This window comes from Poromitra crassiceps, assembly GCF_964638095.1.
Source record: "Poromitra crassiceps genome assembly, chromosome: 15".
Lineage (NCBI taxonomy): Eukaryota > Metazoa > Chordata > Actinopteri > Beryciformes > Melamphaidae > Poromitra > Poromitra crassiceps.
In genome coordinates this window covers 18859705-18885458 of record NC_139634.1, presented here as the reverse complement: position 1 = coordinate 18885458, position 25754 = coordinate 18859705, and the positions used below count along the sequence as shown (strand labels likewise).

Sequence of the window (25754 nt, the reverse complement as noted above, 5' to 3'; positions counted from 1 at the left end):
CCTCCCTGGACAACATTCTCCTCCTTCCTCTCTGGACAACATTCTCCTCCTTCCTCCCTGGACAACATTCTCCTCCTTCCTCCCTGGACAACATTCTCCTCCTTCCTCTCTGGACAACATTCTCCTCCTTCCTCCCTGGACAACATTCTCCTCCTTCCTCCCTGGACAACATTCTCCTCCTTCCTCCCTGGACAACATTCTCCTCCTTCCTCTCTGGACAACATTCTCCTCCTTCCTCCCTGGACAACATTCTCCTCCTTCCTCCCTGGACAACATTCTCCTCCTTCCTCCCTGGACAACATTCTCCTCCTTCCTCCCTGGACAACATTCTCCTCCTTCCTCCCTGCACAACATTCTCTTCCTTCCTCTCTGGACAACATTCTCCTCCTTCCTCCCTGCACAACATTCTCTTCCTTCCTCCCTGGACAACATTCTCCTCCTTCCTCCCTGCACAACATTCTCCTCCTTCCTCTCTGGACAACATTCTCCTCCTTCCTCCCTGGACAACATTCTCCTCCTTCCTCCCTGGACAACATTCTCCTCCTTCCTCCCTGGACAACATTCTCCTCCTTCCTCCCTGGACAACATTCTCCTCCTTCCTCCCTGGACAACATTCTCCTCCTTCCTCCCTGGACAACATTCTCCTCCTTCCTCCCTGGACAACATTCTCCTCCTTCCTCTCTGGACAACATTCTCCTCCTTCCTCCCTGGACAACATTCTCCTCCTTCCTCCCTGGACAACATTCTCCTCCTTCCTCCCTGGACAACATTCTCCTCCTTCCTCCCTGGACAACATTCTCCTCCTTCCTCTCTGGACAACATTCTCCTCCTTCCTCCCTGGACAACATTCTCCTCCTTCCTCCCTGGACAACATTCTCCTCCTTCCTCCCTGCACAACATTCTCTTCCTTCCTCCCTGGACAACATTCTCCTCCTTCCTCCCTGGACAACATTCTCCTCCTTCCTCCCTGGACAACATTCTCTTCCTTCCTCCCTGCACAACATTCTGGCACTCAGCATAAAGAAAACAAAAAATAAATACAATAAAAAGAAGTACTGTATGAAGCCGTTTGAAGCACCCCCTCCTGACATACAGTAAATGTCCTATTTTTACAACAAGCCATCTTGATAGCTCCGCTCCATGTATCTATAAATACGAGGATGGAGGATAACAAAGCTAAAGCCGGACAGGAAATCTAGGTTATACAACACAGTTTATATCAAATATACTCCACGTCGGAGGAATGCTGCAACTATTGTACTGTTCCACTTTATTTCCCATTGTAACTGAAGGTTAGAACGGATGTGTGTGTGTGTGTGTGTGTGTGTGTGTGTGTGTGTGTGTGTGTGTGTGCACAAGATGACACCAGAATAAAGTTGATCTTTCAGTGTTTCCCCTAGAATGGAGTTGTAGCAGCGTGCAAAAAATGATTTCACTTGAAAAGCGCGCCCTGCCAAGTCCTGGCCTGCCTAGGAGAGATACAGCCAATAAAATGGGATTTGGCAATAGGGACCTATTATTCCTATGATACTCCTACAGTATAGTATTCCTATAGTACACATTTATTTATTTTTATTTATACAGGGGGAGTCTCACTGAGAGCAATGCTCTCTTTTTCAGGAGTGCCCTGTTCACATTCACACACACATTCACATTCTGGAAGCTGACCAGTACAACCACAGTCTGATCTGCTGGCCACTGAGCAGCTCCACTGGAGCAGTTGGGGTTAAGGGCCTTGCTCAAGGGCACCTCAGTGCTGGTAATGAGGGAGGGACAAGCACTGCCTTTTCACTTTCCCCAGCCAGATTTATCCTGCCGGTCCCGGGGATTGAACCGACGACCTTCCGGTGACAAGCTCGCTTCTCTAACCGTTGGGCCACCACTGCCCACCTATCTATTGTGCTGACATTATCAGGTAAGTGTAAAGTTTCTTATTTATATGCTTTACTCACAGGTGTGTGAAATGACCTGGATGTGAAGCGTCTGTCGTGCAAAATAATATAACGTCAGTTTCTAAAGGGATTTTGTTTTTCTTTAAACATGCCGCTGCTGAATGCATACTGTATAGGGGAAACACTGTTTATGATGTGTGTGTTTGTGTGTGCGTGTGTGCATGTGTGTGTGCGTGCGCGTGTGTGTGCATGTGCATGTGTGATGATAGTGACTAATACTAATAATAATAAATTTGGCCTTTCTCAATACTCCCCATATTGGTACATATGCGTGTGCGTGTGTGCGTGTGTGTGTGTGTGTGTGTTTGTTTGTGTGTGTATTTATGTGTGTGTTTGTATTTATGTGTGTGTGTGTGTATGCACACGCGCGTGTGCGCGTTTGTGTGTGTTGATGGAGAAAGCAAAACAAGTATATTCATATGCGAATGTCATGGATTATTGCTTTAATTAAGTCCATTCTGCTATGATATGCAAATTTCGAGTCGGATTGGATCGGCTCCAAAATGTAATGTGTTCTCCCTTGGCCCATGCTACAGCCTTCCACATTCAACGTTTCATGAAAATCGGCCCAATCGTTTTTCTGTAATCCTGCTGGCAAAAAGACAAACAGACATGGCACCCAAAACATCAGCTCCTTGGCGGAGGTAATAATTAAAACAATAATACTTTATGTCTTTATGTATTATCTTTGATGAAATATTAATATATACCATTTTCCATGGTGTGTGCCAGTGGAATGTGGGGCATACCTTTGTAAGCGTGTGTGTGTGTGTGTGTGTGTGTGTGTGTGTTTGTGCGTGCGTGCGTGTGACGTGTGCGTGTGCGTGTGTGTGACGTGTGCGTGTGTGTGACATGTGTGTGTGTGACGTGTGTGTGTGTGTGTGTTTGTGCGTGTGACGTGTGCGTGTGTGTGACGTGTGTGTGTGCGTGCGTGCGTGTGTGTGTGTGTGTGTGTGTGTGACTCACTGATGAAGGTGGTCTGTCCGGTGTAGATGGTGTACTGCAGCTCGTAGGAGGTGACGGTGAACTCGTCCTCGGACGTCCAGTGGACGGTGATGGTGTCGTGGGAGGCGGTGCACAGCTCGTCCCTTATGGACGGCGGGCTGGGAGCTGGAGCGGGACAACACAGGAGCGGGACAACACAACACTAAATGAAAACGCACAGCTTCTACCAGAGGGGATTGTAAAATACCACATATAGAAAACATACTTTTGGGCAGTTTCCTATCAAACACATACCTGTCTGGAACACTATACCCACAGAGCTAAGGAAAATCACATCTCTCAACTCTTTCTCCATATCTATAAAACAGTGGTTACTGGACAATCAAACTGCTATCATCATCTGGAAAAGTGGTTATGTCATTGTTTGTTTGTTTTTGTAGCTTATGTGCTTTTGCCTGTGTTATAGAGTAGGGCTTATGTCATTGTTGTATTATATCTGTGTTTCTGTGCTTTTATCTGCTCATGTGTTAACAGTAGGTAAGCGATTGGATAGTTTGAGGTCGGCGCCAGTTTTCATCCAATCAGAGAAAAGTTGACATTTTCTGAGAAAGGGAAGGTCCAATCGTGATGATTATAAAGGACTATATGTATTTTTTCACTCCGAATCCAATGCCGCCATCCGTGAGTCTCTATGCGTTACGGTTGCAGAGATACGCCCGCCCTGCCTGCAGGACTAAAGGAGAGAGATAGAGGAGGGGGGTTGGGGGTTTCAAGTCACTGACCAAACACTCTATTTCAGTGATTGCTGTCAGAATATAGAGCCATTTAACACTCATTTGAACACAAAAAGATCGCTGAATGCAGCTTTACTAAAATAAAATAAAATAAAATAAACATTAACGTGTTCAGCGCTTCAGTTCCTCTTAGCTGAGACAATGTGGAACACATCTCTTAGCAAGAAACAAATGTCACCTCAAGATTAGCACGGTATTTAGCCTATATAACACGGGGTGGCTTTTGTGGACTCTGGGGGTGCTTAAAGTACATTTCTAAATGCACCACTGCCCCATGGGAGTGATGAATTAGAAAAAAATTGCTTTCTATTCCTATTATTCTATACGCTGGTGGCTGCTGTACATTTGTAAGCCATGCTGATGCTAATAGTAAAGTCTATATTTTGCATCAGTGCAGATACATACTGCAGCTGTGTGCTAAAAACCTTGTATTGTCCAACCTGTCAACTTTGCACAAACTAAAAAATAAATGGGCTTGAATGCATTTTTCAGAGGACATGATGTTAACCAATGTTAGAGTTACAAGCTTCCTGATGGACAGCAGTGATCTCCACACACAGCAGCTGCCCGTGCTAAGACGGATCAATGACACCTTTGCTGACAGATGCAGCTCGTACCTGTTAGGTAATCTAGTCCTTCCAGAATCTTCTTCTCGCGGGAGAAGTCCAGGGCGAAGTTGTCGAACGCATCGTTCAGGTTCACGTCAGGGATCAGCACCTGGGAGGAGGCCGTTGCCATGGCAACCCTGCAGAGGGGAGGGCGTGGTTGTGGAAAGGAAGAGCCAAGAGAAAGGTGGAGAGGTCATGGAGAGGTCAGGGAGAGGTCAGAGCCACAAGAAGAAAAGACCGCAGGAAAGAAGGTGGAGTGGGAAAGATGAAAGGTGACAAGGTGAGAAGTGAAAAGGTGAGAGAGAGAGAGAGAGAGAGAGAGAGAGGCAGAGATAACATAATTTAACATCATTGTGGAGGTTACTGTCTCATGATATGATATACCAAAATGAGATCATGCAGGATAAAAACAGAAAGGGATGACAGCTGTCTTATCTTTCAACAAAACAATCGTAATAATAATACAAATGTGTCTGTAACGCTGTCTGCAAACCCAGAGAACTATCAAAACACACACACACACACACACACACACACACACACACACAGATTCCATGGCTTGTGCGGGACAGCTTGGTGGAAACTCCTGCTTGGGGCAACAATGAGCAGTGTGTGGCAGCAGCCAGGCTGCAGAGCAGAGCGAGTCCACAAGACATCTGATCCTCAGTCAAGTGAGACCGGTCCCTCACTTAAGAGCCTGTCCAGGTGCTGCTGGAAAACAGCAGAGGCAGGGCCACAGTGCATATACACTGTATATATCTACAGTATATACACTGTAGATAGATGCAAATGTCGAATGTGTTTAATTCTCACTTTAAAAAAGCTGGGCATATGTTTGATGATCTGCATCCTGATTCACGGCCAAGCATTAACACATTCAGTGCCACAGCGCTTCAGTAAAATTGTCTGGAGCCTGTGCCAGATTCACTTCCATTCAGTTGAAAACAGCTATAGAATTTTTTCTATTATGGCTATATTAACGGGGCTGGACTTTAATGAAAGATTGAACACTCCTGCTTCTTCCAAAGAAGAAATTTTGTTTCTAGACAGTTCCATTATGAAATTACAGCCTCTCAAAAAAGTGCACTTTCAATGGTTTTCTGTCGTTTTTTTTTACTTTCCAAGTTATAGGCCCTTTTATGAATACCTTTTGCACTCTAATTTCGACCACATTCACTGACTCTGGCTGGTGTTTTCTGATGTGGTGGCGTGTGGTGTGGTTTCTGTGAAGCCTGTGTGACACACACACCTCTCCCCCCCCCCCCCCCCCCCCCCTCCCTCCCTCCCCCCTCTCCCCTCTCCACCTCTGAGCTGCGGGCTCCTCCCACACGCACAGTTTGTTTTCTCGTTTTTGCCCCGGACAGATCCCAGCGCGCATCATTTCCTTGATGGGCAAACGCGACTGAACGAAAAGGCATGGCCGTTCGGCTTCGGATGCTGCCTTTCTAGGAAATCGTGTGGAGATAGATAGAAGCATAAGAGCTCAGTTGTGAGCGCGGATGCAGCCGAGCCCACTCTCCGCTGTAGGCAGAGCAATATATACGGCGCTGGCAGAAAGCATGCATCGGTTTCCACTTTCTCCGCTGTCTCCTGTACAAAGTAAAGGATCTGAGGTGGGTGGAGCAGCTCCTGTGACGATGTTTAAGGTGGCGCCGTGTGATCCCTTGAAGGGATTCATGCTCACTGGCTAGGTACGACCTTAAACAGCAGAATTATGGAATAATATGAATTATGATTTTAGGACGTCCACAGACGTCCTTGGCACTCCTCGTTACTTTTTTTTAGGACGTCCACAGACGTCCTTGGCACTGAATGTGTTAACTCCTCTGAGCCCAACTCAAATCTGCCTAATTTTGATTTCTCTCCTTTTCTTGTGTCTGATGTTTTGCATGCCTTGCAAACTTTAGACCCAAAAAAGGCAGCTGGCCCAGATGGTATCAACCCCTACTTCTTAAAAGTTGCAGCTCTGATCATAGCTCAACCTTTGACTGATTTGTTTAACCTGACTGTTTCCGAAGAAAAGTGGCCTGATATTTGGAAACAAGCTTTCGTCTCGCCTCTTTTGAAAGCAGGTGACCCCTCCGAGCTAAACAATTATCGACCTATTTCTATTCTTTCTGCCCTAGCAAAAATCTTGGAGTCGTTAGTATCCACCCAACTAAGATTCTTTCTTGATACTCACGGCATCCTGAATCCTATGCAGTCCGGTTTCAGAACCAAGCATAGTACTGTGACCGCGTGCCTGAAAGTCTTAGACGACATTAAGGCCGCTACTGACAAAAAGTTATTTTGTGTTGCTTTGTTTATTGACCTGTCTAAAGCATTCGACACGGTTGACCACCACATTCTGCTCAATGCCCTCTCAAAGGTAGGTTTTGGTCAAAATGTGGTTGCTTGGTTTAGGAGCTATCTTCTTGAACGCACACAGTGTGTCAGGTTTGGTGATATAATTTCTGATCCAATTACTTTAGAAAAGGGGGTCCCACAGGGTTCGATTTTGGGACCGCTTCTTTTTCTTTTGTATATAAATAATATCTGCGATCATCTGTCTAACCACTCCCTGTATCACATATATGCAGATGACACCGTTCTATATTCCTGTGCTCCTTCTCTTGACGCTGCTGTTGCAACTCTACAGTCTGATTTTGACTCTCTGCAGCATGCTCTCCTTAAATCTAAACTGTTGTTGAACGGAAGTAAAACTAAGGGTATAGTATTTGCTCCAATTAAGTCTTCGGTTGTTGCTTCTCCTTCTATTTCCACCCTTGAAGGTACCCCCATTGAGTTTATTGAGACCTATAAGTATCTCGGCATCTGGCTGGACAAGAACCTGGATTTTAAACACCATATCGATGTCCTAGTCAAGAAACTCAAATTCACAATTGGTTTCTTTTACAGAGTAAAAGCGTGTTTTTCTCCCTCCTCCCGCCAACAGCTGGTTACGGCCTTATTTCTGTCACAGCTGGACTATGGTGACATAGTCTATAGATTTGCTTGTCCCACTGCCCTGGCTAAGCTTGACCCTCTCTACCATGCTGCTCTGAGATTTATTACTAACTCAGCATATAGGACGCACCACTGCACGCTCTACTCTTTGGTTGCTTGGTCCTCACTTGCTACACGCAGGTTGCAACACTGGTACATCTTTATTTATAAGGCTATTCTTGACAAGCTTCCACCCTACATCTGCTCTAAGTTCGTACTGATTCAGAGTTCTGTGAATCTCAGATCCAGCGCTTGGGTGCGCTTTAGAGTGCCACCCGCGCGGACTGATGTAAGCAGGAGATCTCTTTTTTACTTTGGCCCTTGGTCTTGGAATGACCTTCAAACCCGCCTTAAACTTGCCTCTCTGGTCTCTTTATATAGTTTTAAACAAAAACTAGCTGAGGTCCTTGCCACCTGCTGCTCCTGCTTTGAGGTGTAGCACTCTCTTCTTGACTTTTTACTAGCTGTCTCTCATGTTGATGAGGCATGCTTTTGATTGTACTGTTTTATTGCATTGGTCTTTTAGATCATTTCTATTTGTCTTAAATTTTCTCCATTTTGAGTGGATGGTGGTCAAATGACAGAAATTTTTGTATATGTATTTGTACTTGTGTATTTTGTACGACGTGAAACGTGCTTTTGCCTTCTTGGCCAGATCACCCTTGAAAAAGAGACCTCGGTCTCAATGGATTTTTATTTTCTGGTTAAATAAAGGTTTGATTGATTGATTGTATATCTACAGTATGTGTAGTATGTGTGTATATGTATGTATATATATATATATATATATATATATATATATATATATATATATATATATATATATATATATAAATAAGCTACACTAGCTGCAGAATTTGCACAGACTGTCCTTCCAGCTGTTGAGGCTGAAAGTCTCTCAGTGGAGACTGGACGGGGGAGATGGACTGAGGAAGCTGGCAGCTTGCAGTGGGTGAGTGGGAGGGATGGATGGAGGGAGGGAGGGAGGGAGCGGTGAGGTAGCAGGGGAAGGGGTCGACTATAAAGCAGAGGCTGGTGATATTTAGCACCAGCCTGATATCTCAACAGCGAGAGAGAGAGAGAGAGAGAGAGAGAGAGAGAGAGAGAGAGAGAGAGAGAGAGAGAGAGAGAGAGAGAGAGAGAGAAGAGAGAGGATTGTCTGATTATGCTGACAAGAACTTATGCTGTATAGTCAAAAATCATTAACTGTAATCTGAATACTTGGCTGCTGGTCATACTGTTTTTGACATTTTATAGACTGATTAATCAATTAATCTAAAAAATAATGGCTAGAAGATTCCATTTTAGGGGGGAAATCGTTAGTTCTAAGGCCTAATGGCAAACAACCACCAACATAATCAAATCAGTTTTGAGAAACAAAATGAACTTATTCTGGTTTATTCATTCTCTAAAACACTATTGATGAAGAAAAATGTTCTGGAGTCAGAGATTCATCTTACTTGAATATATTTTTAACTAGAAAAGTGCAGTCAGTAGAGTGTAGATCTAACACCGCTACGCCTAACCACGGCCAAACCCAACTGGAGTCAGACGAATAACTCACTCACTCACTCACTCACTCACTCACTCACTCACTCACTCACCCTCCATCCCTCCCTCCCTCCCTCCCTCCCTCCCACACACACACACACACACACACACACACGACTGAGCTGATAAGGACTTGCAAGAGAAAGAAGTACACACAGCTTGATGCCACAGCAGATCTTCAAAGAGAATGAGTTTGACTTGAGTTTGAGCTTGGAAATGAGTTTGAGCTGGTCTTAAAGGGATAGTTCACATGTTTTTTAAAGTCTCACCCTATTTGCTACTTACCAATGATGACATTAATTGGTAGAGTTCTTTCTCAGCACAATCTATGCTGTTCCTCATAGTAGCTCTGGAAAGCTGGGCAAAAAGGAATGCAAGGTGAACGGGGTGACGCTCCTGTATGTACAAGCTGACCGAGGCTCACTAAAATGTCATCCACAGTGCACACACACACACACACACACACACACACACACACACACACACACACACACACACACACAAAGTACATTTCAGTGAGCTTCACTCAGCTTGTACATACAGTACAGGAGCGTGACCCCATTGACCTTCCATCCATTTTGCCCAACCTTCCAGAGCTACAGTAATATGAGGAACAGCATGGGTTGTGCTGAGGAAGAACTCATCATTGGTAAGTAGCAAAATAGTAGCAAATAGTAGACTTTAAAACATTTCAACTATCCCTATAAATATCTTTCAAAGCATGATGAAAATGTGCTGCCATTGGGAAAAGAAGGTTCAGAGTTAAGGCCATATACATATATATATATATGTTGTGTCTCCGTGTAGAACGTCCACAGATACAGACTATCTGGGGTCATGTGATAAGAGGCCAGGGGTCACGTGATAAGATGCCTCTGACATGTAGATTTATGACGACTCAATGGTTACAGAGTGGAGCCCAGTTTGACCATTCGTTACAAACAGCACATTCCCTGATGGCGGACCACTGTGCACCTGTCCACATGTATATTACATTTAATATAATATAATATAATATAATATAATATAATATAATATAATATAATATAAAATAATATAACTTCACTCAGATACAGCTTACTATGATGAATTTGTGAGAAAGATTTCTGTCAGCTTTAAAAAGATGGATGAAATCTCAGTGTTGGTGTGTTTACTGTCTGCTCCATTGCTACTCCCTCCTCTGTGTGTGCCTGTATCTGTGTGTATCAGGGTAGGAATTTCACAGAATTTCATCAGGGTGTTTTATTTTGAAATTTGTTTTATATAGAAGATTGAACGGATGCTCTATGCCATAGGAGGTATACTCTAATATGATGACGAGAAATGTTTGTGTTTTTATTGATTTTTTATTTGATTTTTATTGATATTTTATTTTATTGATAATAATAATAATAAAAAGTGAATACAATAATTGATGTTTTGTCATTCATGTTTTTTCCTTCATGAACATCAAGTTATTTATTTGTAGGCTCCAAACCCTCTTTTTTCACTCAGTGGCCTTTGTGTCCTGGCATATGGACAGATGGCCTTGCCCCTGAAATGAATGAATTGCAAGCCTGTGTGTGTGTGTGTGTTTGTGTGTGTGTGTGTGTGTGTGTCTGTGTGTGTGTGTGTGTGTGTGTGTGTCCATGGCGTACCTCTCGGCCACATTGCGGGCGGTCTGGAGGAAGCGGGCGTGGTCGTTCTCCTTCAGGCTGTGCTCGGCCTGTGTGATGAGGGCGCTGGAGCGCTCCAGACACTGCCGGCAGTTGGCGATCTGCTGGGCCAGCTTACGCAGCTTCATCACCTACAGACAAGACACACATACATGTTGAGTTGTGACGTTAGTGACGACACCCCACTGACTGACTTATTCACACATACATGTTGAGTTGTGACGTTAGTGACGACACCCCACTGACTAACGCCTCCTAACCACACCCTTAAAGGAATATGTTTTTGGGACATTGATTAATTTACAAACGATTTCAGGTGAGCAACAATGTGTTCATCCACCACACTGTGATTTATAGCTACACACAGTCTTCCATCGCCCACCACCTATTTGTATCTATTTCCTTAATTGATTAATTTGCCATGTTAACGATCAATTAATCGGTTAATCATTATATTAAAAAACTGCTTTTGACATACAAAATAGAAAATACAAAATGGAGGGTTTTACACCTGTCTTTAGACCTACCCAACAAGTTGATCAACAAACTAAACTTCCTGCATTAGCTGTCATTGTGCTTGTGGATGTGACATATTTCAACATTGTATTACAATATTTACAATGATTACTGTTGTCTTTTTGGGTGTAATTCTCCCACACTGGACTTTCTGTCTGCTAGCTTGGCTTTCTTCTTCTTCCTCTGTATGAGCAGTGAAAGTTAAATTTCGCCCTTGTGGTGTTAAATCATTTCAGCAAAGAAGATAAAAATGAGAAAATAGCACATAGCCTACATTGTCGATGAATCGGTTAACATATAGTTTGATCGATCAAATTCTTAACGATCGATTAATCGATTGTCGATTAATCATTAACATCCCTACTTCCCATGGAAACAGCTTCCATCACCCACCACCTTCACTTCCCATGGAAACAGGAAAAGTTGTCCCTGATAGTTCACCATGGCTTGAAATGACTTTCTGTTTTGCCTGTGATAAATCCTTGGCAGAAATTCTGAATTGAAAAATTGATGTATCTTTGTCCCAAATACCTCCAAAACACTTCTCCAACATGTTCCAGAGAGTTAATTTCTCATTTATATGGGGAATTTATCATTGTGAGAACAATAACAAACCTAGCCATGTGTTGAGCGCTTCCTCTTAAATTGTTTGACAAAATAGAATTCAGATGTCAGCTTTGCCATTTCTCCCTACATGATGCCTGTTAGAAGACGCTGATCCCAGGTAAGCTTTAACGGTTTTTACCTCTAATTCCTTTGTAAGCAAATTCAATGTGCAGACTATCCGTGGATCAAGTTCTTATATAATAATAATAATTGATTGGATTTATATAGCGCCTTTCAAGACACTCAAAGCGCTTCACATATCAGGGGAGGGAACTCAACTCATCCACCACCGATGTGTAGCACCCACCTGGGTGATGCACGGCAGCCTAGCCAGCCTATATCATAGAACAACAACACACAACAACAACAACAACAACAACAACTCAAAACTAGCACCTTGGATCGATACTAGACACACAAATGAAACTCTTCCTGATGACACCTGGAACACAGTCCTTACAAGTCACTATTATTCCATGTTTTATACTTGTGCTGCTGACACTTGAATCCTACAAGACAGTAACATCGCAGATCGCACACACAGGCACGTATGCCGGAAATGTGCCGCAGACAGTAGACACAGTGCAAGGACACACACAGACAGTGCCAGGGAGCAGAGAGGACAGAGCTGAGGTCACGGGGTCACAGAAGGAGACATCTGATTGGCTCCTCATTCTTACATTGACCTTGTTGTGGATGTGTTGCACAACAGAAGAGGGGAGATGTGAGCATACCCCTATTGTCCTCTGCTATCATGAGATAACACAGAGAAAGAAAGGAATGCTATTGTGGGTTAAATACTGTACAGTGTGTGTGTGTGTGTGTGTGTGTGTGTGTGTGTGTGTGTGTGTGTGAGAAAGAGCGAGAGACACTGGAAACTCCACTGTCATTTGCAGGATGCGCTGCTCTCGCCCGACCCAGCCCATCACACAGTTTCATTGTTTTTATCTCTCTCTCTCCATCTCTCTTCATTGTCTCTGTCAGGCGCTGCCTTGCTGCTCCCACAAATATCACATGTTCCAGCACAACACATCTGTGCAGGTTTGCCAGTCTCATTAATACAGCCTGTAGGAAACTAACACAGAAGAAGATACAGTCGCCATTTTTGCCCTCCACAAACAGGAAAGGCTAAATGCCTTTGCTGGGTGTACATGCCCAGATGAAAACGTTGAATCGTGGTTAAATAAGTAAGATGTTTGCTACATGTTTAAATGTGGCTTATGGTTTGTTACATGTTTAAATGTGGCTTATGGTTTGTTACATGTTTAAATGTGGCTTATGGTTTATTACATGTTTAAATGTGGCTTATGGTTTGTTACATGTTTAAATGTGGCTTACAGGCAATGTACACCAGTTGCCTTACGGGTGCATTGCGGATCCGGCAAAACTGACGGATCGACTCTCGCCCATGTTAATTGATGGGTGATACATGCGATACGGAAAAATTACGCACATGTTCTATTTTTGTCGGATCCCGCATACGTCTGACAGATGACATGAGTGTGGGTCTGTTCACAGCCGTACCGGAGCCGTACCGCATCTGTTCTGGAGGCGGTGTACATTAGCCCTTATGGTTTGTTACATGTTTAAATGTGGCTTATGGTTTGTTACATGTTTAAATGTGGCTTATGGTTTGTTACATGTTTAAATGTGGCTTATGGTTTGTTACATGTTTAAATGTGGCTTATGGTTTGTTACATGTTTAAATGTGGCTTATGGTTTGTTACATGTTTAAATGTGGCTTATGGTTTGTTACATGTTTAAATGTGGCTTATGGTTTGGGGATGCAGACCCAGCAAGGGCATGTTTCTCTCACATCACTTCACTTCCATCTTCTATACCTGGCCAGTAGGCGATCACACTTTGCTACAGTTTTACAACACGAGAAAAGTAATTTTCTTCAAATCATGTCTGTTCTTTATTGAGCGGTGAAGCGGTCTCCAATTATTAAAAAGTGAATTGAACATTTTTACTCTGATCATGAATCTTTCATTCGCACCTTGGCTGCAAAGTTTTACACAAGTCCCATCTTCCTCTTCTCGTCTTCAGGGCAGCAGTACTGCATGTTATCGCTGTGGGAAGCTGTGCTTGTTTTTGCCATGCACAGCTGGCACAGTTGACCAGATTATGCAAATGCGATGTTATGGCGGTCCTACCTAGAGAATTCTGATCATCTTTCTGTCTGTCTCTGTTGCAGTTGACCCTTGACCCCTAATGTACAAATCCAACACAGACAAACAGGCATGAAGGCAGCCAGAGTATTCTGATGCAGCTGCCTTTTGACTGTAATTTGTCTATAGATGTGCTGTAATATTGTTTCCGCTTGAGCATAAGGAGGCTGTTCTCTCCTCATTTGAAGCCAAAGTAATCTATTTATCTCCATTACCGCTCACATCCTCCTGATTATACAAATGTAATGAGTTAAGTGGAGCTCCGTCCCTGGCTGGGAGAGAGGAGATCACAGGCTGCAGACTGTCAGACTGGAAGAGAGGTGAGCACAGGCTGCAGACTGTCAGGCTGGGAGAGAGGAGAGCACAGGCTGCAGACTGTCAGACTGGGAGAGAGGCGAGCACAGGCTGCAGACTGTCAGACTGGAAGAGAGGTGAGCACAGGCTGTAGACTGTCAGCCTGGGAGAGAGGTGAGCACAGGCTGCAGACTGTCAGGCTGGGAGAGAGGCGAGCACAGGCTGCAGACTGTCAGACTGGAAGAGAGGTGAGCACAGGCTGCAGACTGTCAGACTGGAAGAGAGGTGAGCACAGGCTGCAGACTGTCAGACTGGAAGAGAGGTGAGCACAGGCTGTAGACTGTCAGCCTGGGAGAGAGGTGAGCACAGGCTGCAGACTGTCAGGCTGGGAGAGAGGAGAGCACAGGCTGCAGACTGTCAGACTGGAAGAGAGGTGAGCACAGGCTGTAGACTGTCAGCCTGGGAGAGAGGTGAGCACAGGCTGTAGACTGTCAGGCTGGGAGAGAGGAGAGCACAGGCTGCAGACTGTCAGGCTGGGAGAGAGGCGAGCACAGGCTGCAGACTGTCAGACTGGAAGAGAGGTGAGCACAGGCTGTAGACTGTCAGCCTGGGAGAGAGGTGAGCACAGGCTGTAGACTGTCAGGCTGGGAGAGAGGAGAGCACAGGCTGCAGACTGTCAGGCTGGGAGAGAGGCGAGCACAGGCTGTAGACTGTCAGGCTGGGAGAGAGGTGAGCACAGGCTGTAGACTGTCAGGCTGGGAGAGAGGAGAGCACAGGCTGCAGACTGTCAGGCTGGGAGAGAGGAGATCACAGGCTGCAGACTGTCAGACTGGAAGAGAGGTGAGCACAGGCTGTAGACTGTCAGCCTGGGAGAGAGGTGAGCACAGGCTGCAGACTGTCAGACTGGGAGAGAGGTGAGCACAAGCTGCAGACTGTCTGGCTGGGAGAGAGGCGAGCACAGGCTGCAGACTGTCAGGCTGGAAGAGAGGTGAGCACAGGCTGCAGACTGTCAAGGGAAAGGTGAGTGCACAGTGCAACACAAAAGCCTTCTCAGGATCCACCATGAAGGAAATTAAATCAGTTTCAAATAGCAAACACCAAAGCACAGCTGCTTCACTTTCTGAGAGCAGCATACTTTCAAACCCATCGCATCATCCTAAGTGCTTTTAAATCTTTATACTGTAAGTGCTTCTAAAGAACTTACAGCTGCGCGGCCTCGCCCGTAGCTCAGCTGCTGCGTGGCCTCACCTGCCCTATAGTGTTGCTCACTAAATGTTATTGCATCAGTGATGTCACAATGCCTCCTTGTGTGTGTGTGTGTGTGTGTGCCCCATTATGATATCACTGATGACATCATAAGTGTGTGTGCCGCCCTATGACATCACGGATCAGGCTTGTCACAATGCCTCCTTGTGCACAATGCCTCTTTGTGTGTGTGTGTGTGTGACGTGCGTGTGCCCTTATGACATCACTTTTGACATCATCACTGATGACATCACATCATTAGCTAATTAGCCGAATTAAAGAATCCAGCTCCGTCAGGTCACCCATATGGGTCCCCTTTACACACCCTGAAGGTTTCAGCCCGATCGCACGTAAAACAGCATAGCTGTGGCCAAACACAGAACTTGAAACATCGCCCACATACTCAAATGATAACCATACAGACTTTTAGCAGTTTTGCTGGCAGGACTGGTATTATATAAATTGGAAGAAAGATAGACAAAAAACACTGGGTGGCACTCGGTGGACAGCTTCTCATCAAAAGTGCTCCGAGCATCAAAACAGCATCTAATGTGCACTTCCCTTTCTGCTGCCCATATGCCTACAGGCCACTCTGAGCCACAGCCACTTTTCAATAGAAATCTTGTTGCCACCCTTCAACTAAGTCAACCATAATCTGTTGTGACTGTAAATGACATTTGAGCAGGTTGTTGACCAGAGAGAGAGAGAGAGAGAGAGAGAGAGAGAGAGAGAGAGAGAGAGAGATAGAGAGAGCATGAGCATGTGAGAGCATCTGCACAACTGTTTCCAACAGACTGTTGGAAAATATCGGCATTATTGTGCATTCCATCCCTACTACCTTTCTTTTCCCCTTCCATTGACATTCCTGTGATGAGGCCTTTTCCTCTTCTTCTCAAATCTTGGTTCTTTGGTTGACAGCTGCAGCCTTCTCTCGTCATCCTGCTCTCCTCTCCTCCCCTTCACTTCACTCCCTCTCCTCCACTGTCACAAAGTAAACCTTCCCTCCTTATCTCTCCGCTCTCCTCCTCTCCTCCCTCCATCTATTTGAACACAGCTGCCATGAATGCCTCAAGGTGCACTTGATTTATCTTCCTTGACCCTTCAAACAGCCTCAAATATTAACACATCGCCTGCGAGTTGACATCAATGGAGCGCTCCTCTCGCTGCGTGAGTCCCTTTACTCTCCTCTGCTGCGTTTCAGTCCCCTCCCCTCTACAAGACCATCCCACACACACACACACGCGCGCGCGCGCACACGCACGCACGCACGCACGCACACACGCACACACACACACACACACACGCACACGCACGCACACACACACACACGCACACGCACACACACGCACTGTTTGGAAATCTCTCATCCATACCTGCCAACACTCCTGACTCCGGAGTCTCCTTAGTTTTAACCCTTTCTCCTGCTGTGCTCCCGATTGGTAAATTCTCTTGATAATCTCCTGATTTCATAGTGATACAAATCAAATGGGTGTTTCTGAGTACAGGTAGCACATTTGTAGGTTGACTGTCTTTCAGAGGCTGTAGCGGGCTTAAAGGGATAGTTCTGTTTGTTTGAAGTTGGGTCCTATGAGGTACTCTCATACAGTCAGTGCACTGGGTAAAGCACTCTGGATGCATCGCGCACCGAGATAGGAGAACTGCACTCCAGCTGCGGCAGGCACAGAGAGCTGTTTGCTGAGTGTGAAGGGGGCCATGAGCAAAAACGTAAAAAACAACAGAAAAAATACATTACCGTAAATGCTTCCATACTGCTCACCTGGCATAATCCAAGTCTCCACAAGCCCTGAGATGCCAAGTTGACTTGAAAAGATGTCATGTACACCCTGTTTTTAGCTGAAATCGTCACTGGAGCTAGCAGCTGAAATTACAACAACTAGGGTACAACCTTGCTATAGTGACGATTTTAGCAAAAAACAGGGTGTAAATTACATATTTTCAAGTCAACTTAGCATCTCAGGGCTTGTGGAGACTTGCATTATGCCAGGTGAGCAGTATGGAAGCATTTTATGTATTCTTTCTGTTGTTTTTTACATTTTTGCTCATGGCCCCCTTCACACTCAGCAGACAGCTCTCTGTGCCTGTTGCAGCTGGAGTGCAGTTCTCCTATCTCGGTGCACGATGCGTCCAGAGTGCTTTACCCAGTACACTGACTGTATGAGAGTACCTCATAGGACCCAACTTCAAACAAACAGAACTATCCCTTTAAGAGGGCCAGAGAGAAGTTTCTGGTATCATGAATGAAACTAGATGACCTACAGTAAGACATCCATTAGTACCAACCATGTCATGCTAGCTTGTCAGCGGCTAAATAACCCTCCAAATTTTGGCTAAATTTTGGCGAGGGAAAAACTGGCATGGCCATTTTCAAAGGGGCCCCTTGACCTCTCACCTCAAGATATCTGAATGAAAATGGGTTCTATGGATACAGTACCCACAAGTATCCCCTTTAGATACAGTAAGGTAGCATTTTTGGACAAGGCAGCAGACAAATCAACAGAACAAAGCATCACATCACTGACAGAGTTTTGATGGACCTGGCAGATCCAGTCCTTGTGGTGGGGTGGGGGAGTGCGGCGGTGCTTTTGCCGAGCTACCCCAGAAAATCTCCTTCCGTTTCACAGCCTTGTTGGCAGCTATGCTCTCATCTCTAAAGCCAACTATTTTGCTGCTTCAGAAGATCTTCCACAAGCACTTATTAACTAATAACTATAGACCTTATTCGCTAACCCCGGACAGCACCATATTGTTGACATACCGTCCTGCAGCTGACAACTATAGTAACGGCCTTATTGTCGTTTCTGTTCCATTACAAAATAGCGATAGTGATGACAGCAATAAAAACACCAGAGTTGTTGATGGTATGCTGCCGTTAATGCCTGTAATAATAAACAAAAGAAAAAACGAGGTGAACAGACTTTGCTGTGAGGAGCTGTCAGAAAGTTTCACCTGTCTCTCCTAACTATCCACACATCTCCCGTGCTGCTGACGTATCCTCCGTCTCGCTCCCTTCACGTCTGTGGACGGTAGAGATAGAAACAAACCACGGGGACTTTATTGCTGTCATTACTACAGTGTAACGCAGGTCACCATCCGAACACAATTGGAACGATACAGGTAACGCCAACGGCGGCTAGCTTCCTATAAACGCTGCTCTTACATAGGCTGTCACTTAAGAGCTGCTGCGTTATGTCGAGAACATGGCGGCGGTAGGCGTGCCCGTACGTGAGTGACGTCAATCGAATAAGGTCTATTATTTAAACTATTTATTATTATAACTAAAGCCCCTGACACACCAAGCACTTACAACTAAAGCCCCTGACACACCAAGCCGATTGTCGGCCATTGGCAATGTCTGGGCCGTCGGTGAGCGTCTGTCGATTTTAAACCGTGATATTCTGGAAATATTGCGACATTCGATATTAGTGAACATCGGCCCAAGCCTCACTGACACGCACGTGTAACCGAGGTGAATCAGCGTTGATTCCTCGTGAGTCCAGTATGGTAGCGAGTGGATTGGTTAAACTCTCTCCCCAGTATAAAGGCATGTTAATCAGCTCCACCAAGGGAGCTGGCTCTCTTGGTGGAGTGGTTAGTGTCTTTGACTCCCTAAGCCGAAGGTCGGCGGTTCGTACCCACCCCTGGGCAAGCCCTTAACATGGGTTGCTGAAAGTACCACCTGCACACACACACGCGCACGCACGCACGCACACACACACACACACACACACACACACACACACACACACACACACACACACACACACACACACAACTGTAAGGTAAGTCCTTGACCTCTCGCGGCAGCGACAGTCATCTCAAATGCTTCCCACATACAGGCTGGCTGCTTAACATGTGGGAGAGGACACAGTTTCGCTGCTCAGGCTGCAGGCGCATGTGGCGCACACACACACACGCACACACACGCACGCACGCACGCACACACACACACACACCCTCGCTCTCTCCTCCTCTCAGCTCAGATTTCTGTCTTATCTGTTTCTCCTAAAGCCTGCATGTGATATGTGTTTGAGTAAACAAGCAAGCTGCTTCAGAGGCAGACCCGACTGCAACAAGGAGAGACACATACAGTATATTCAGCTGCTCTCACCCTCACCCTGACTGTTGTACTCCACCACTGTTTCTCTTTCATTTGGGCAAACAGGATGAATGTAGGGCATCTTCATTAGTCAGGACCCCGGGATGCTCTTCTCTGTTGCAGCCGCGCATAATTTAGGCTAATGAGACGCGCGTGTTTTTACATCAAAATGATACCGAGCATGGTTTGGTTTGGTGTTGATGGGAGGAAAAACTTTTTTGGAGCTTGTCTATTTGAGTGAAGTGATGGTCAGAGGAGCTCCTGGAAGTCCCTACATCCCAATTCCACATTTGTTATTCTTGTTCATTCCCACATAAACTGTATCCATACTTTTTTGTTACTCAACCAGCAGTGTCAAAGAGAAATTATTCCGACGGTGGGATACTTCCAGGACCTTAAGGTCTCACATAAGTCCATGCGGTGTTGTTAGTCAGGCCTCTCAAGATGATTACACTATGATTACAGTTTTAAGTAAGAGACACAAACCATAGAACATATTTAGACTCATTTCACCGTTTTCTCAGTTGATTATCTTTTTTCTTTACTTTTCTAATTAACTTCTTAATTAACTTCTTTGATATCATGTAATCTAACACAATGGGTCATGACTTCATAGGCCACATTTGGGGAGAAGTGCACAGTACCAACCAGTGGACTGTAAAAGACCATAATATTGATAGTGGATTGCCTAGTACAGTAACAATGCTGTCCATCATAAAGAAATCATTAAGATTTAACAGACAATGACTTAATGAATTAATACGCCTATAGTAGCCTACGGCAATTTTTCATTTCAGTGCCAAACCAGGCCCTTTAGGGACATTTAGCGGCATGCTGGGGATACTTTACCTTGGACTCCTTGATCTTAACGGCGATGATCTGTTTCCTCTGACGGATGATCTCCACCAGCTCATCACACTCCTCCACCAGCTTGGCTTCATGCATGGCCGTGTTCACCTGCACAGAGAGACATGTAGATATGTAAACATGCTGATGGGGACACGCTGCGATGTGGGTGATGTGTAGCAGGACTTTTCATAGGCTTGTTATGATTAGGAAACAGTGGTAGGGCTTATGCCTGTCTTTTGCTTGGCTAAGTCTGTATCCTCCTTTAACTCGAGAGAGAGAAAAAAAATCCCTCTCAAAAAGCTAAAACAAGGGCTTTTGTGAAGAATTTCAGAATTTGCTGACACCATATCAATTAGATTGTGTGATTTATCCACCCCTCAGGACCACACTTTGCCAAGGCAGCTCATTTGCACATTGCCATCTCATGCCAACACTAAGTGAACAGCCAGCATCCAACGAGCCAACGAGCAGAAAAGAAGTTGATACTGGAAGCTTGCTGAATCGACACATTAAGCCGACGACAACAGATCTGCCAATTCTGAAATCCAATCCCAAAGCCTCTGAAACCCAAACAGCTTCTGAAGCGGTGGTTGAAATGTAAAAGAAGAAGAAGAAGAAGACGAAGAAGGAAAGCCCAGAGGTTGCAGTACGTGCTGCTCAGGGGGCAGAGAGGGACCAAAGAGAGCAGAAAAGCTAACCTGCCAGGTCAGACAGGTGAGAAAACGTGTGGATTCACTGTCCAGGGATTTGACCCGGTGTAAGTGGATTTACTACGGACAGACGGTGCACCACTGATCGCACTGTGGAAATCCTTTCCGCATGGTAGAGAGCCATTTCATTGCACTGACTGTGGGGAAATATTCCTAAAACAACACCGAGTCAACAAAATTCAATGTAAAAGGCCCACCAATGGTTAATAGCTAAATTCCCATACAGGCCTCCTTCAATCATGGCCACCTATGCCCATTCAGTCCTCACTTGTGTATCTTCTCGGCCATTTAAAAAACATAAAAAAACAACATTACAATTGAGTCTGTAGGAGCAACTTCAGAGTATCAGAGGACTGACAGATTCACTTCAGAGTATCAGAGGACTGACAGATTCACTTCAGAGTATCAGAGGACTGACAGATCCACTTCAGAGTATCAGAGGACTGACAGATCCACTTCAGAGTATCAGAGGACTGACAGATCCACTTCAGAGTATCAGAGGACTGACAGATTCACTTCAGAGTATCAGAGGACTGACAGATTCACTTCAGAGTATCAGAGGACTGACAGATTCACTTCAGAGTATCAGAGGACTGACAGATCCACTTCAGAGTATCAGAGGACTGACAGATTCACTTCAGAGTATCAGAGGACTGACAGATTCACTTCAGAGTATCAGAGGACTGACAGATCCACTTCAGAGTATCAGAGGACTGACAGATCCACTTCAGATCAATGCACACAGGAGAAACCAAGCGAGTGCGATGACTACTGGAAAATAATACAGCAGAGAATCCAGTGCGAGGAGAAACCCTATCACTGCTCTGATTCGGAGAAGGACTTCAGTTAGTGTGGCAGTCTTAAGCTGCTCCAAAGATTATATAGGGGGGAAGTCATACCAGCTCTGTGACCGTGGACAGAAATTGATCTGCATCCTTCAAGCACAGAGAAGAATACACACCACACTGGTATCCATCTGTATTAAGGGCAGTTTAGAGTCCAGCGATTTATGGTCGTTGCGACTGACCATGATCACATTCCATCGTCGGTGATAACGACAAATGTTTATACTTCCAGCGACGTGCAATATGCCATCGTTGTGATGAACGTTGCGACCATCGTCAAGACTTCATCTGGATTCAACTTTGACCCCACCGTTAGCTTCGTTGTCATGACAACCATAATTTGTTTCTCTCCTACTGCAATTTCTGAAGCCACTAGTTAGCTAGCTAGTTGAATTAAGAATGGAAGAAGATCATATATTTGTTGAAAACTTAATAAACACAAGGACACGGTTCCCGTGCCTTTGGGCTAATGACCGGGCAGATTATGAAGATGCTGTTAAAAAGGCAAATGCCTGGAAAGCGGACATTCTCAACACAGATGGTAAGTAACAGCTACCACATCGTTAGCATGGATAATCATACAGCATGTTAGCAAGCAGATAGACAGTTTTGTAATGTTGCGATCAAAATGGTAACGTTATACCTTGACTGGCAGCTTCTCTGTCTGTCCGTCCGGCATTAATCCATGTGAAAATATCACAACACATCCTGCTCTGCGCCTCTGCGATGCGTTCTCCTATCGCCTAGGTGTTTCTACTTTTTACGAGCGACAGCGTCCAAAATCAGCGTCGAGCGATACTGGAATGGATGTCACGTTCAGCGATGCCCGTCGGGCTATGATAAATCGCCGGACTCTAAACTGCCCTTTAGCAGTATTCTTTGTATTAGACTGACTTATGGCATATGGCAATATATTGGAAGGTAAAAGTTAGGCAATGGAGAGAGATGCCGATTATTGCTAAATGTGTCAGACAGCCCTAATGCTTTCATTCTTAGAAGAATGAAAGAAGAGTGAAAAGCTGGAGAAACGGGGAAGAGTTGTTTTGTGAATTTAACAAAGGGACATTTCTGTTGCCACTGTAATTATCTCTTTATTATCTCCATTGCAGCTCCTTTTAACATCATTCTCAATAACTTCTTAAAACACTGTTTCACCAGCTCTTGGATCAACTGACTACACTGAATTTTGTTTCTTTGGTTTTTCAATTATGGATTTTGTTCATGCAACTTATCAATGAAATCTAATGAAACTGTGAGTGATATGAGAGTGAGATGAGCGACTGATTGAATTGTGATGCTATTGTAATACCCACAGCAAATGTTGAACTTCCAGCTATATGAAGTGGAAACACTGCAGATAGATTCATCTTCTTTTGATTTGTTCCCATCCCTAAATTTCACAGGGTTGTGCCGTCCTGTCATGCTGCAGACTATCAAACTACTTACCCCCTCAACCTCGCTCCACACTCATCACCCCACAAAGATCACACACACACACACACACACACAGGCACTATTAATTCTGCTGCCATCTAAGTGCCATCTTATGACTGTAGGATAATAATTAATCCGCCTCCACCACCTCCTGACATATCAAGCGCTCCCCGCTAAACAAACAGCTCCAGCGAGAACTCTGTCACCTACAGAGCATCTCATGATCCATCAGGGGCACCAAAATCACAGCAACAACCCCAATTTAAGCACATGTCTGCTGTGTGAATATGTGAAGAGAACAGATTAATTTCTAGAGACTTTCCAATTGCTCCTGCTGTGAAAACTGCCACAAAAATCGCCGAAAACACAGATTGAGTAGGCCTGGAGGAGGGGGGGACGGACTGAAAATACCATGTCCATGTTCATTCGTTGATTCCAGAAAGTATTGGCAAAATCCTTAAGACTAGCAGTTGATAATAATCATGATTACAATATTTAGCAAACCAACTGGACTTATCACTTCTTATATTTGGGATTATCGCAAACACATTTAGCCAGGAGGGTTTTTGGATTAGCGTAAACATTCGTCCTGTTTATAATAATCTATTCCCACTCTGCTGCAGTTTATAATAATCTATTCCCACTCTGCTGCAGTTTATAATAATCTAATCCCACTCTGCTGCAGTTTATAATAATATAATCCCACTCTGCTGCAGCACAGACTCTTTCGTGCTCTACTGCACAGCTGACATTTAAGCGTGCCGGCGAGTCTCATGGAACATTACCTCATAAAACCCCCAAAATGAGGAGATAGCCTTAGAAAATGTCACGGCACTGTGGTGGCAGCAGCACTCCAAGTGAATACTGAGAAGTCAGAAAACACTGTGGTGGCAGCACCACTCCAAGTGAATACTGAGATACGATGTCACTGTGATTCGTCCTATAGTACCAAATACCATACCTGTTACATTGTATAGTATCAAATACCATACCTGTTACATTGTATAGTATCAAATACCATACCTGTTACATTGTATAGTATCAAATACCATACCCGTTACATTGTTTGAAAACATGAAAAATAACCCATAGAGTGCAATTGTGGCATCATTGTCAAATTGATCCCAAGCCCAAATCCTTAATTAAAGGAACAGTGAGTTACCTATTTTAAATATATATATATGTGAAACACTCTTCAAAACAAACAAAACAAAAAGCAACCAAAATAAAACGTACTGCTTAAATACATGAAAACAAATTATACTAAAGGTTATTTAGCTCTAAATTGAGTTTAGTGCTGGACGGGTCTCAGCTAATTACTGTACTAACTGATTCATTAGTGTTAATACACACACGCTCGCACAAACTTTGTACAGTAATACGCTTAATTTACTTTCCTCCCAGGTTGCAACTGCAACTCCAGGGGTTGGAAACGGCTGCTCCGTTTCCTCGATGCAATTTCTCCACAGACAGATAGAGTTCGTTAAGCCAGGCCACCGTAAAGAGCGGCCTCGTTCAAAAGCCGCAGGCAAACGTGCATCATGGGACCGCTGATATCGCCGTTAATTGAGAGTAAAGCTTAATTTATACTTATTAGAAAGTGTCGCTCAGCACATGGTCACAGACGAAAAATAAAGTGTCGCTCATGGTGTTGCATTTATACTTCAGTGAATGTTCGCCTCGGTTCAACGGTCACGTGACACTCGAACGCTATAAGCAGACAGCCAAGAGAAGAGGAACGCATAGTGAAACCACCTCGGAGGCAAGATGTAACGTACTTGGCTGCAGCCGCATATAAACGACACACAACTCACCTCCTCTCTCGTTCTTTGTGATTTTCACGAAGTCATACATCAAGGACAGGCTGATAAAAATAGCGGAGACACGTTCATTCATTTCAATCGAGTGAAAACCAAAACAAGGAAGTCAAGTGTGCCAATCAGACTTGCGCGACACATCGTGACGTAGTCAGCTACACTAGATATTTCACTAGGTAGCAGACACTGCTCGCCGACACTTGAAAGTGTCGACTCAAGTCCTCATTTCTGTCGGCGACCATTTCAAAAGTGTCGGCAGACAAAGCATAAATTGAGCTTAAGTCGAGTGACCTCCTGAGAGGGAGAGGGAGAGGGAGAGGGAGAGGGAGAGGGAGAGCGCACCCGCGCGCGCGAGAGGGAGAGAGACAGCAAATCTGAAAAGCTGATAGGAGGGCACTTCCAAACTTAAGATCAAGAACTTCCCCACATCTACAGAGTTGAGAGTTTTCTCTAGTGTGCCCGCCTTCAAAGTGCTATTATGTAAGCATGATGGCGGAGGCTCCTGGGACGTTGTGTTAGCAGAAAGCTGCTGAAACCTCGAGCAGAAGTACAAATCAATCACTGTGCATCCTTTAATGTTCCAGACTGCAACTGCACAGCTCCAAATGACACATCCGCTTCAGAAAGGAAGCACACAGAACGGCTGCTGCTGGCATGAAA

General features: G+C 44.7%; 1 protein-coding gene across 1 annotated transcript in view; it reads right to left on the bottom strand.

The window, feature by feature from the left end:
• Positions 1-25754, bottom strand: part of LOC310790097 (putative E3 ubiquitin-protein ligase MID2) — a gene marked incomplete at its 5' end in the record, with an annotated part of 70564 nt that overhangs the window by 39896 nt on the left and 4914 nt on the right. The window contains 4 exons of the mRNA XM_083651790.1: positions 2919-3062; positions 4309-4436; positions 10473-10621; positions 20289-20396. Of these exons, the coding sequence (XP_083507916.1) occupies positions 2919-3062; positions 4309-4436; positions 10473-10621; positions 20289-20396 (529 nt within the window). The remainder of the gene's footprint in view (positions 1-2918; positions 3063-4308; positions 4437-10472; positions 10622-20288; positions 20397-25754) is intronic.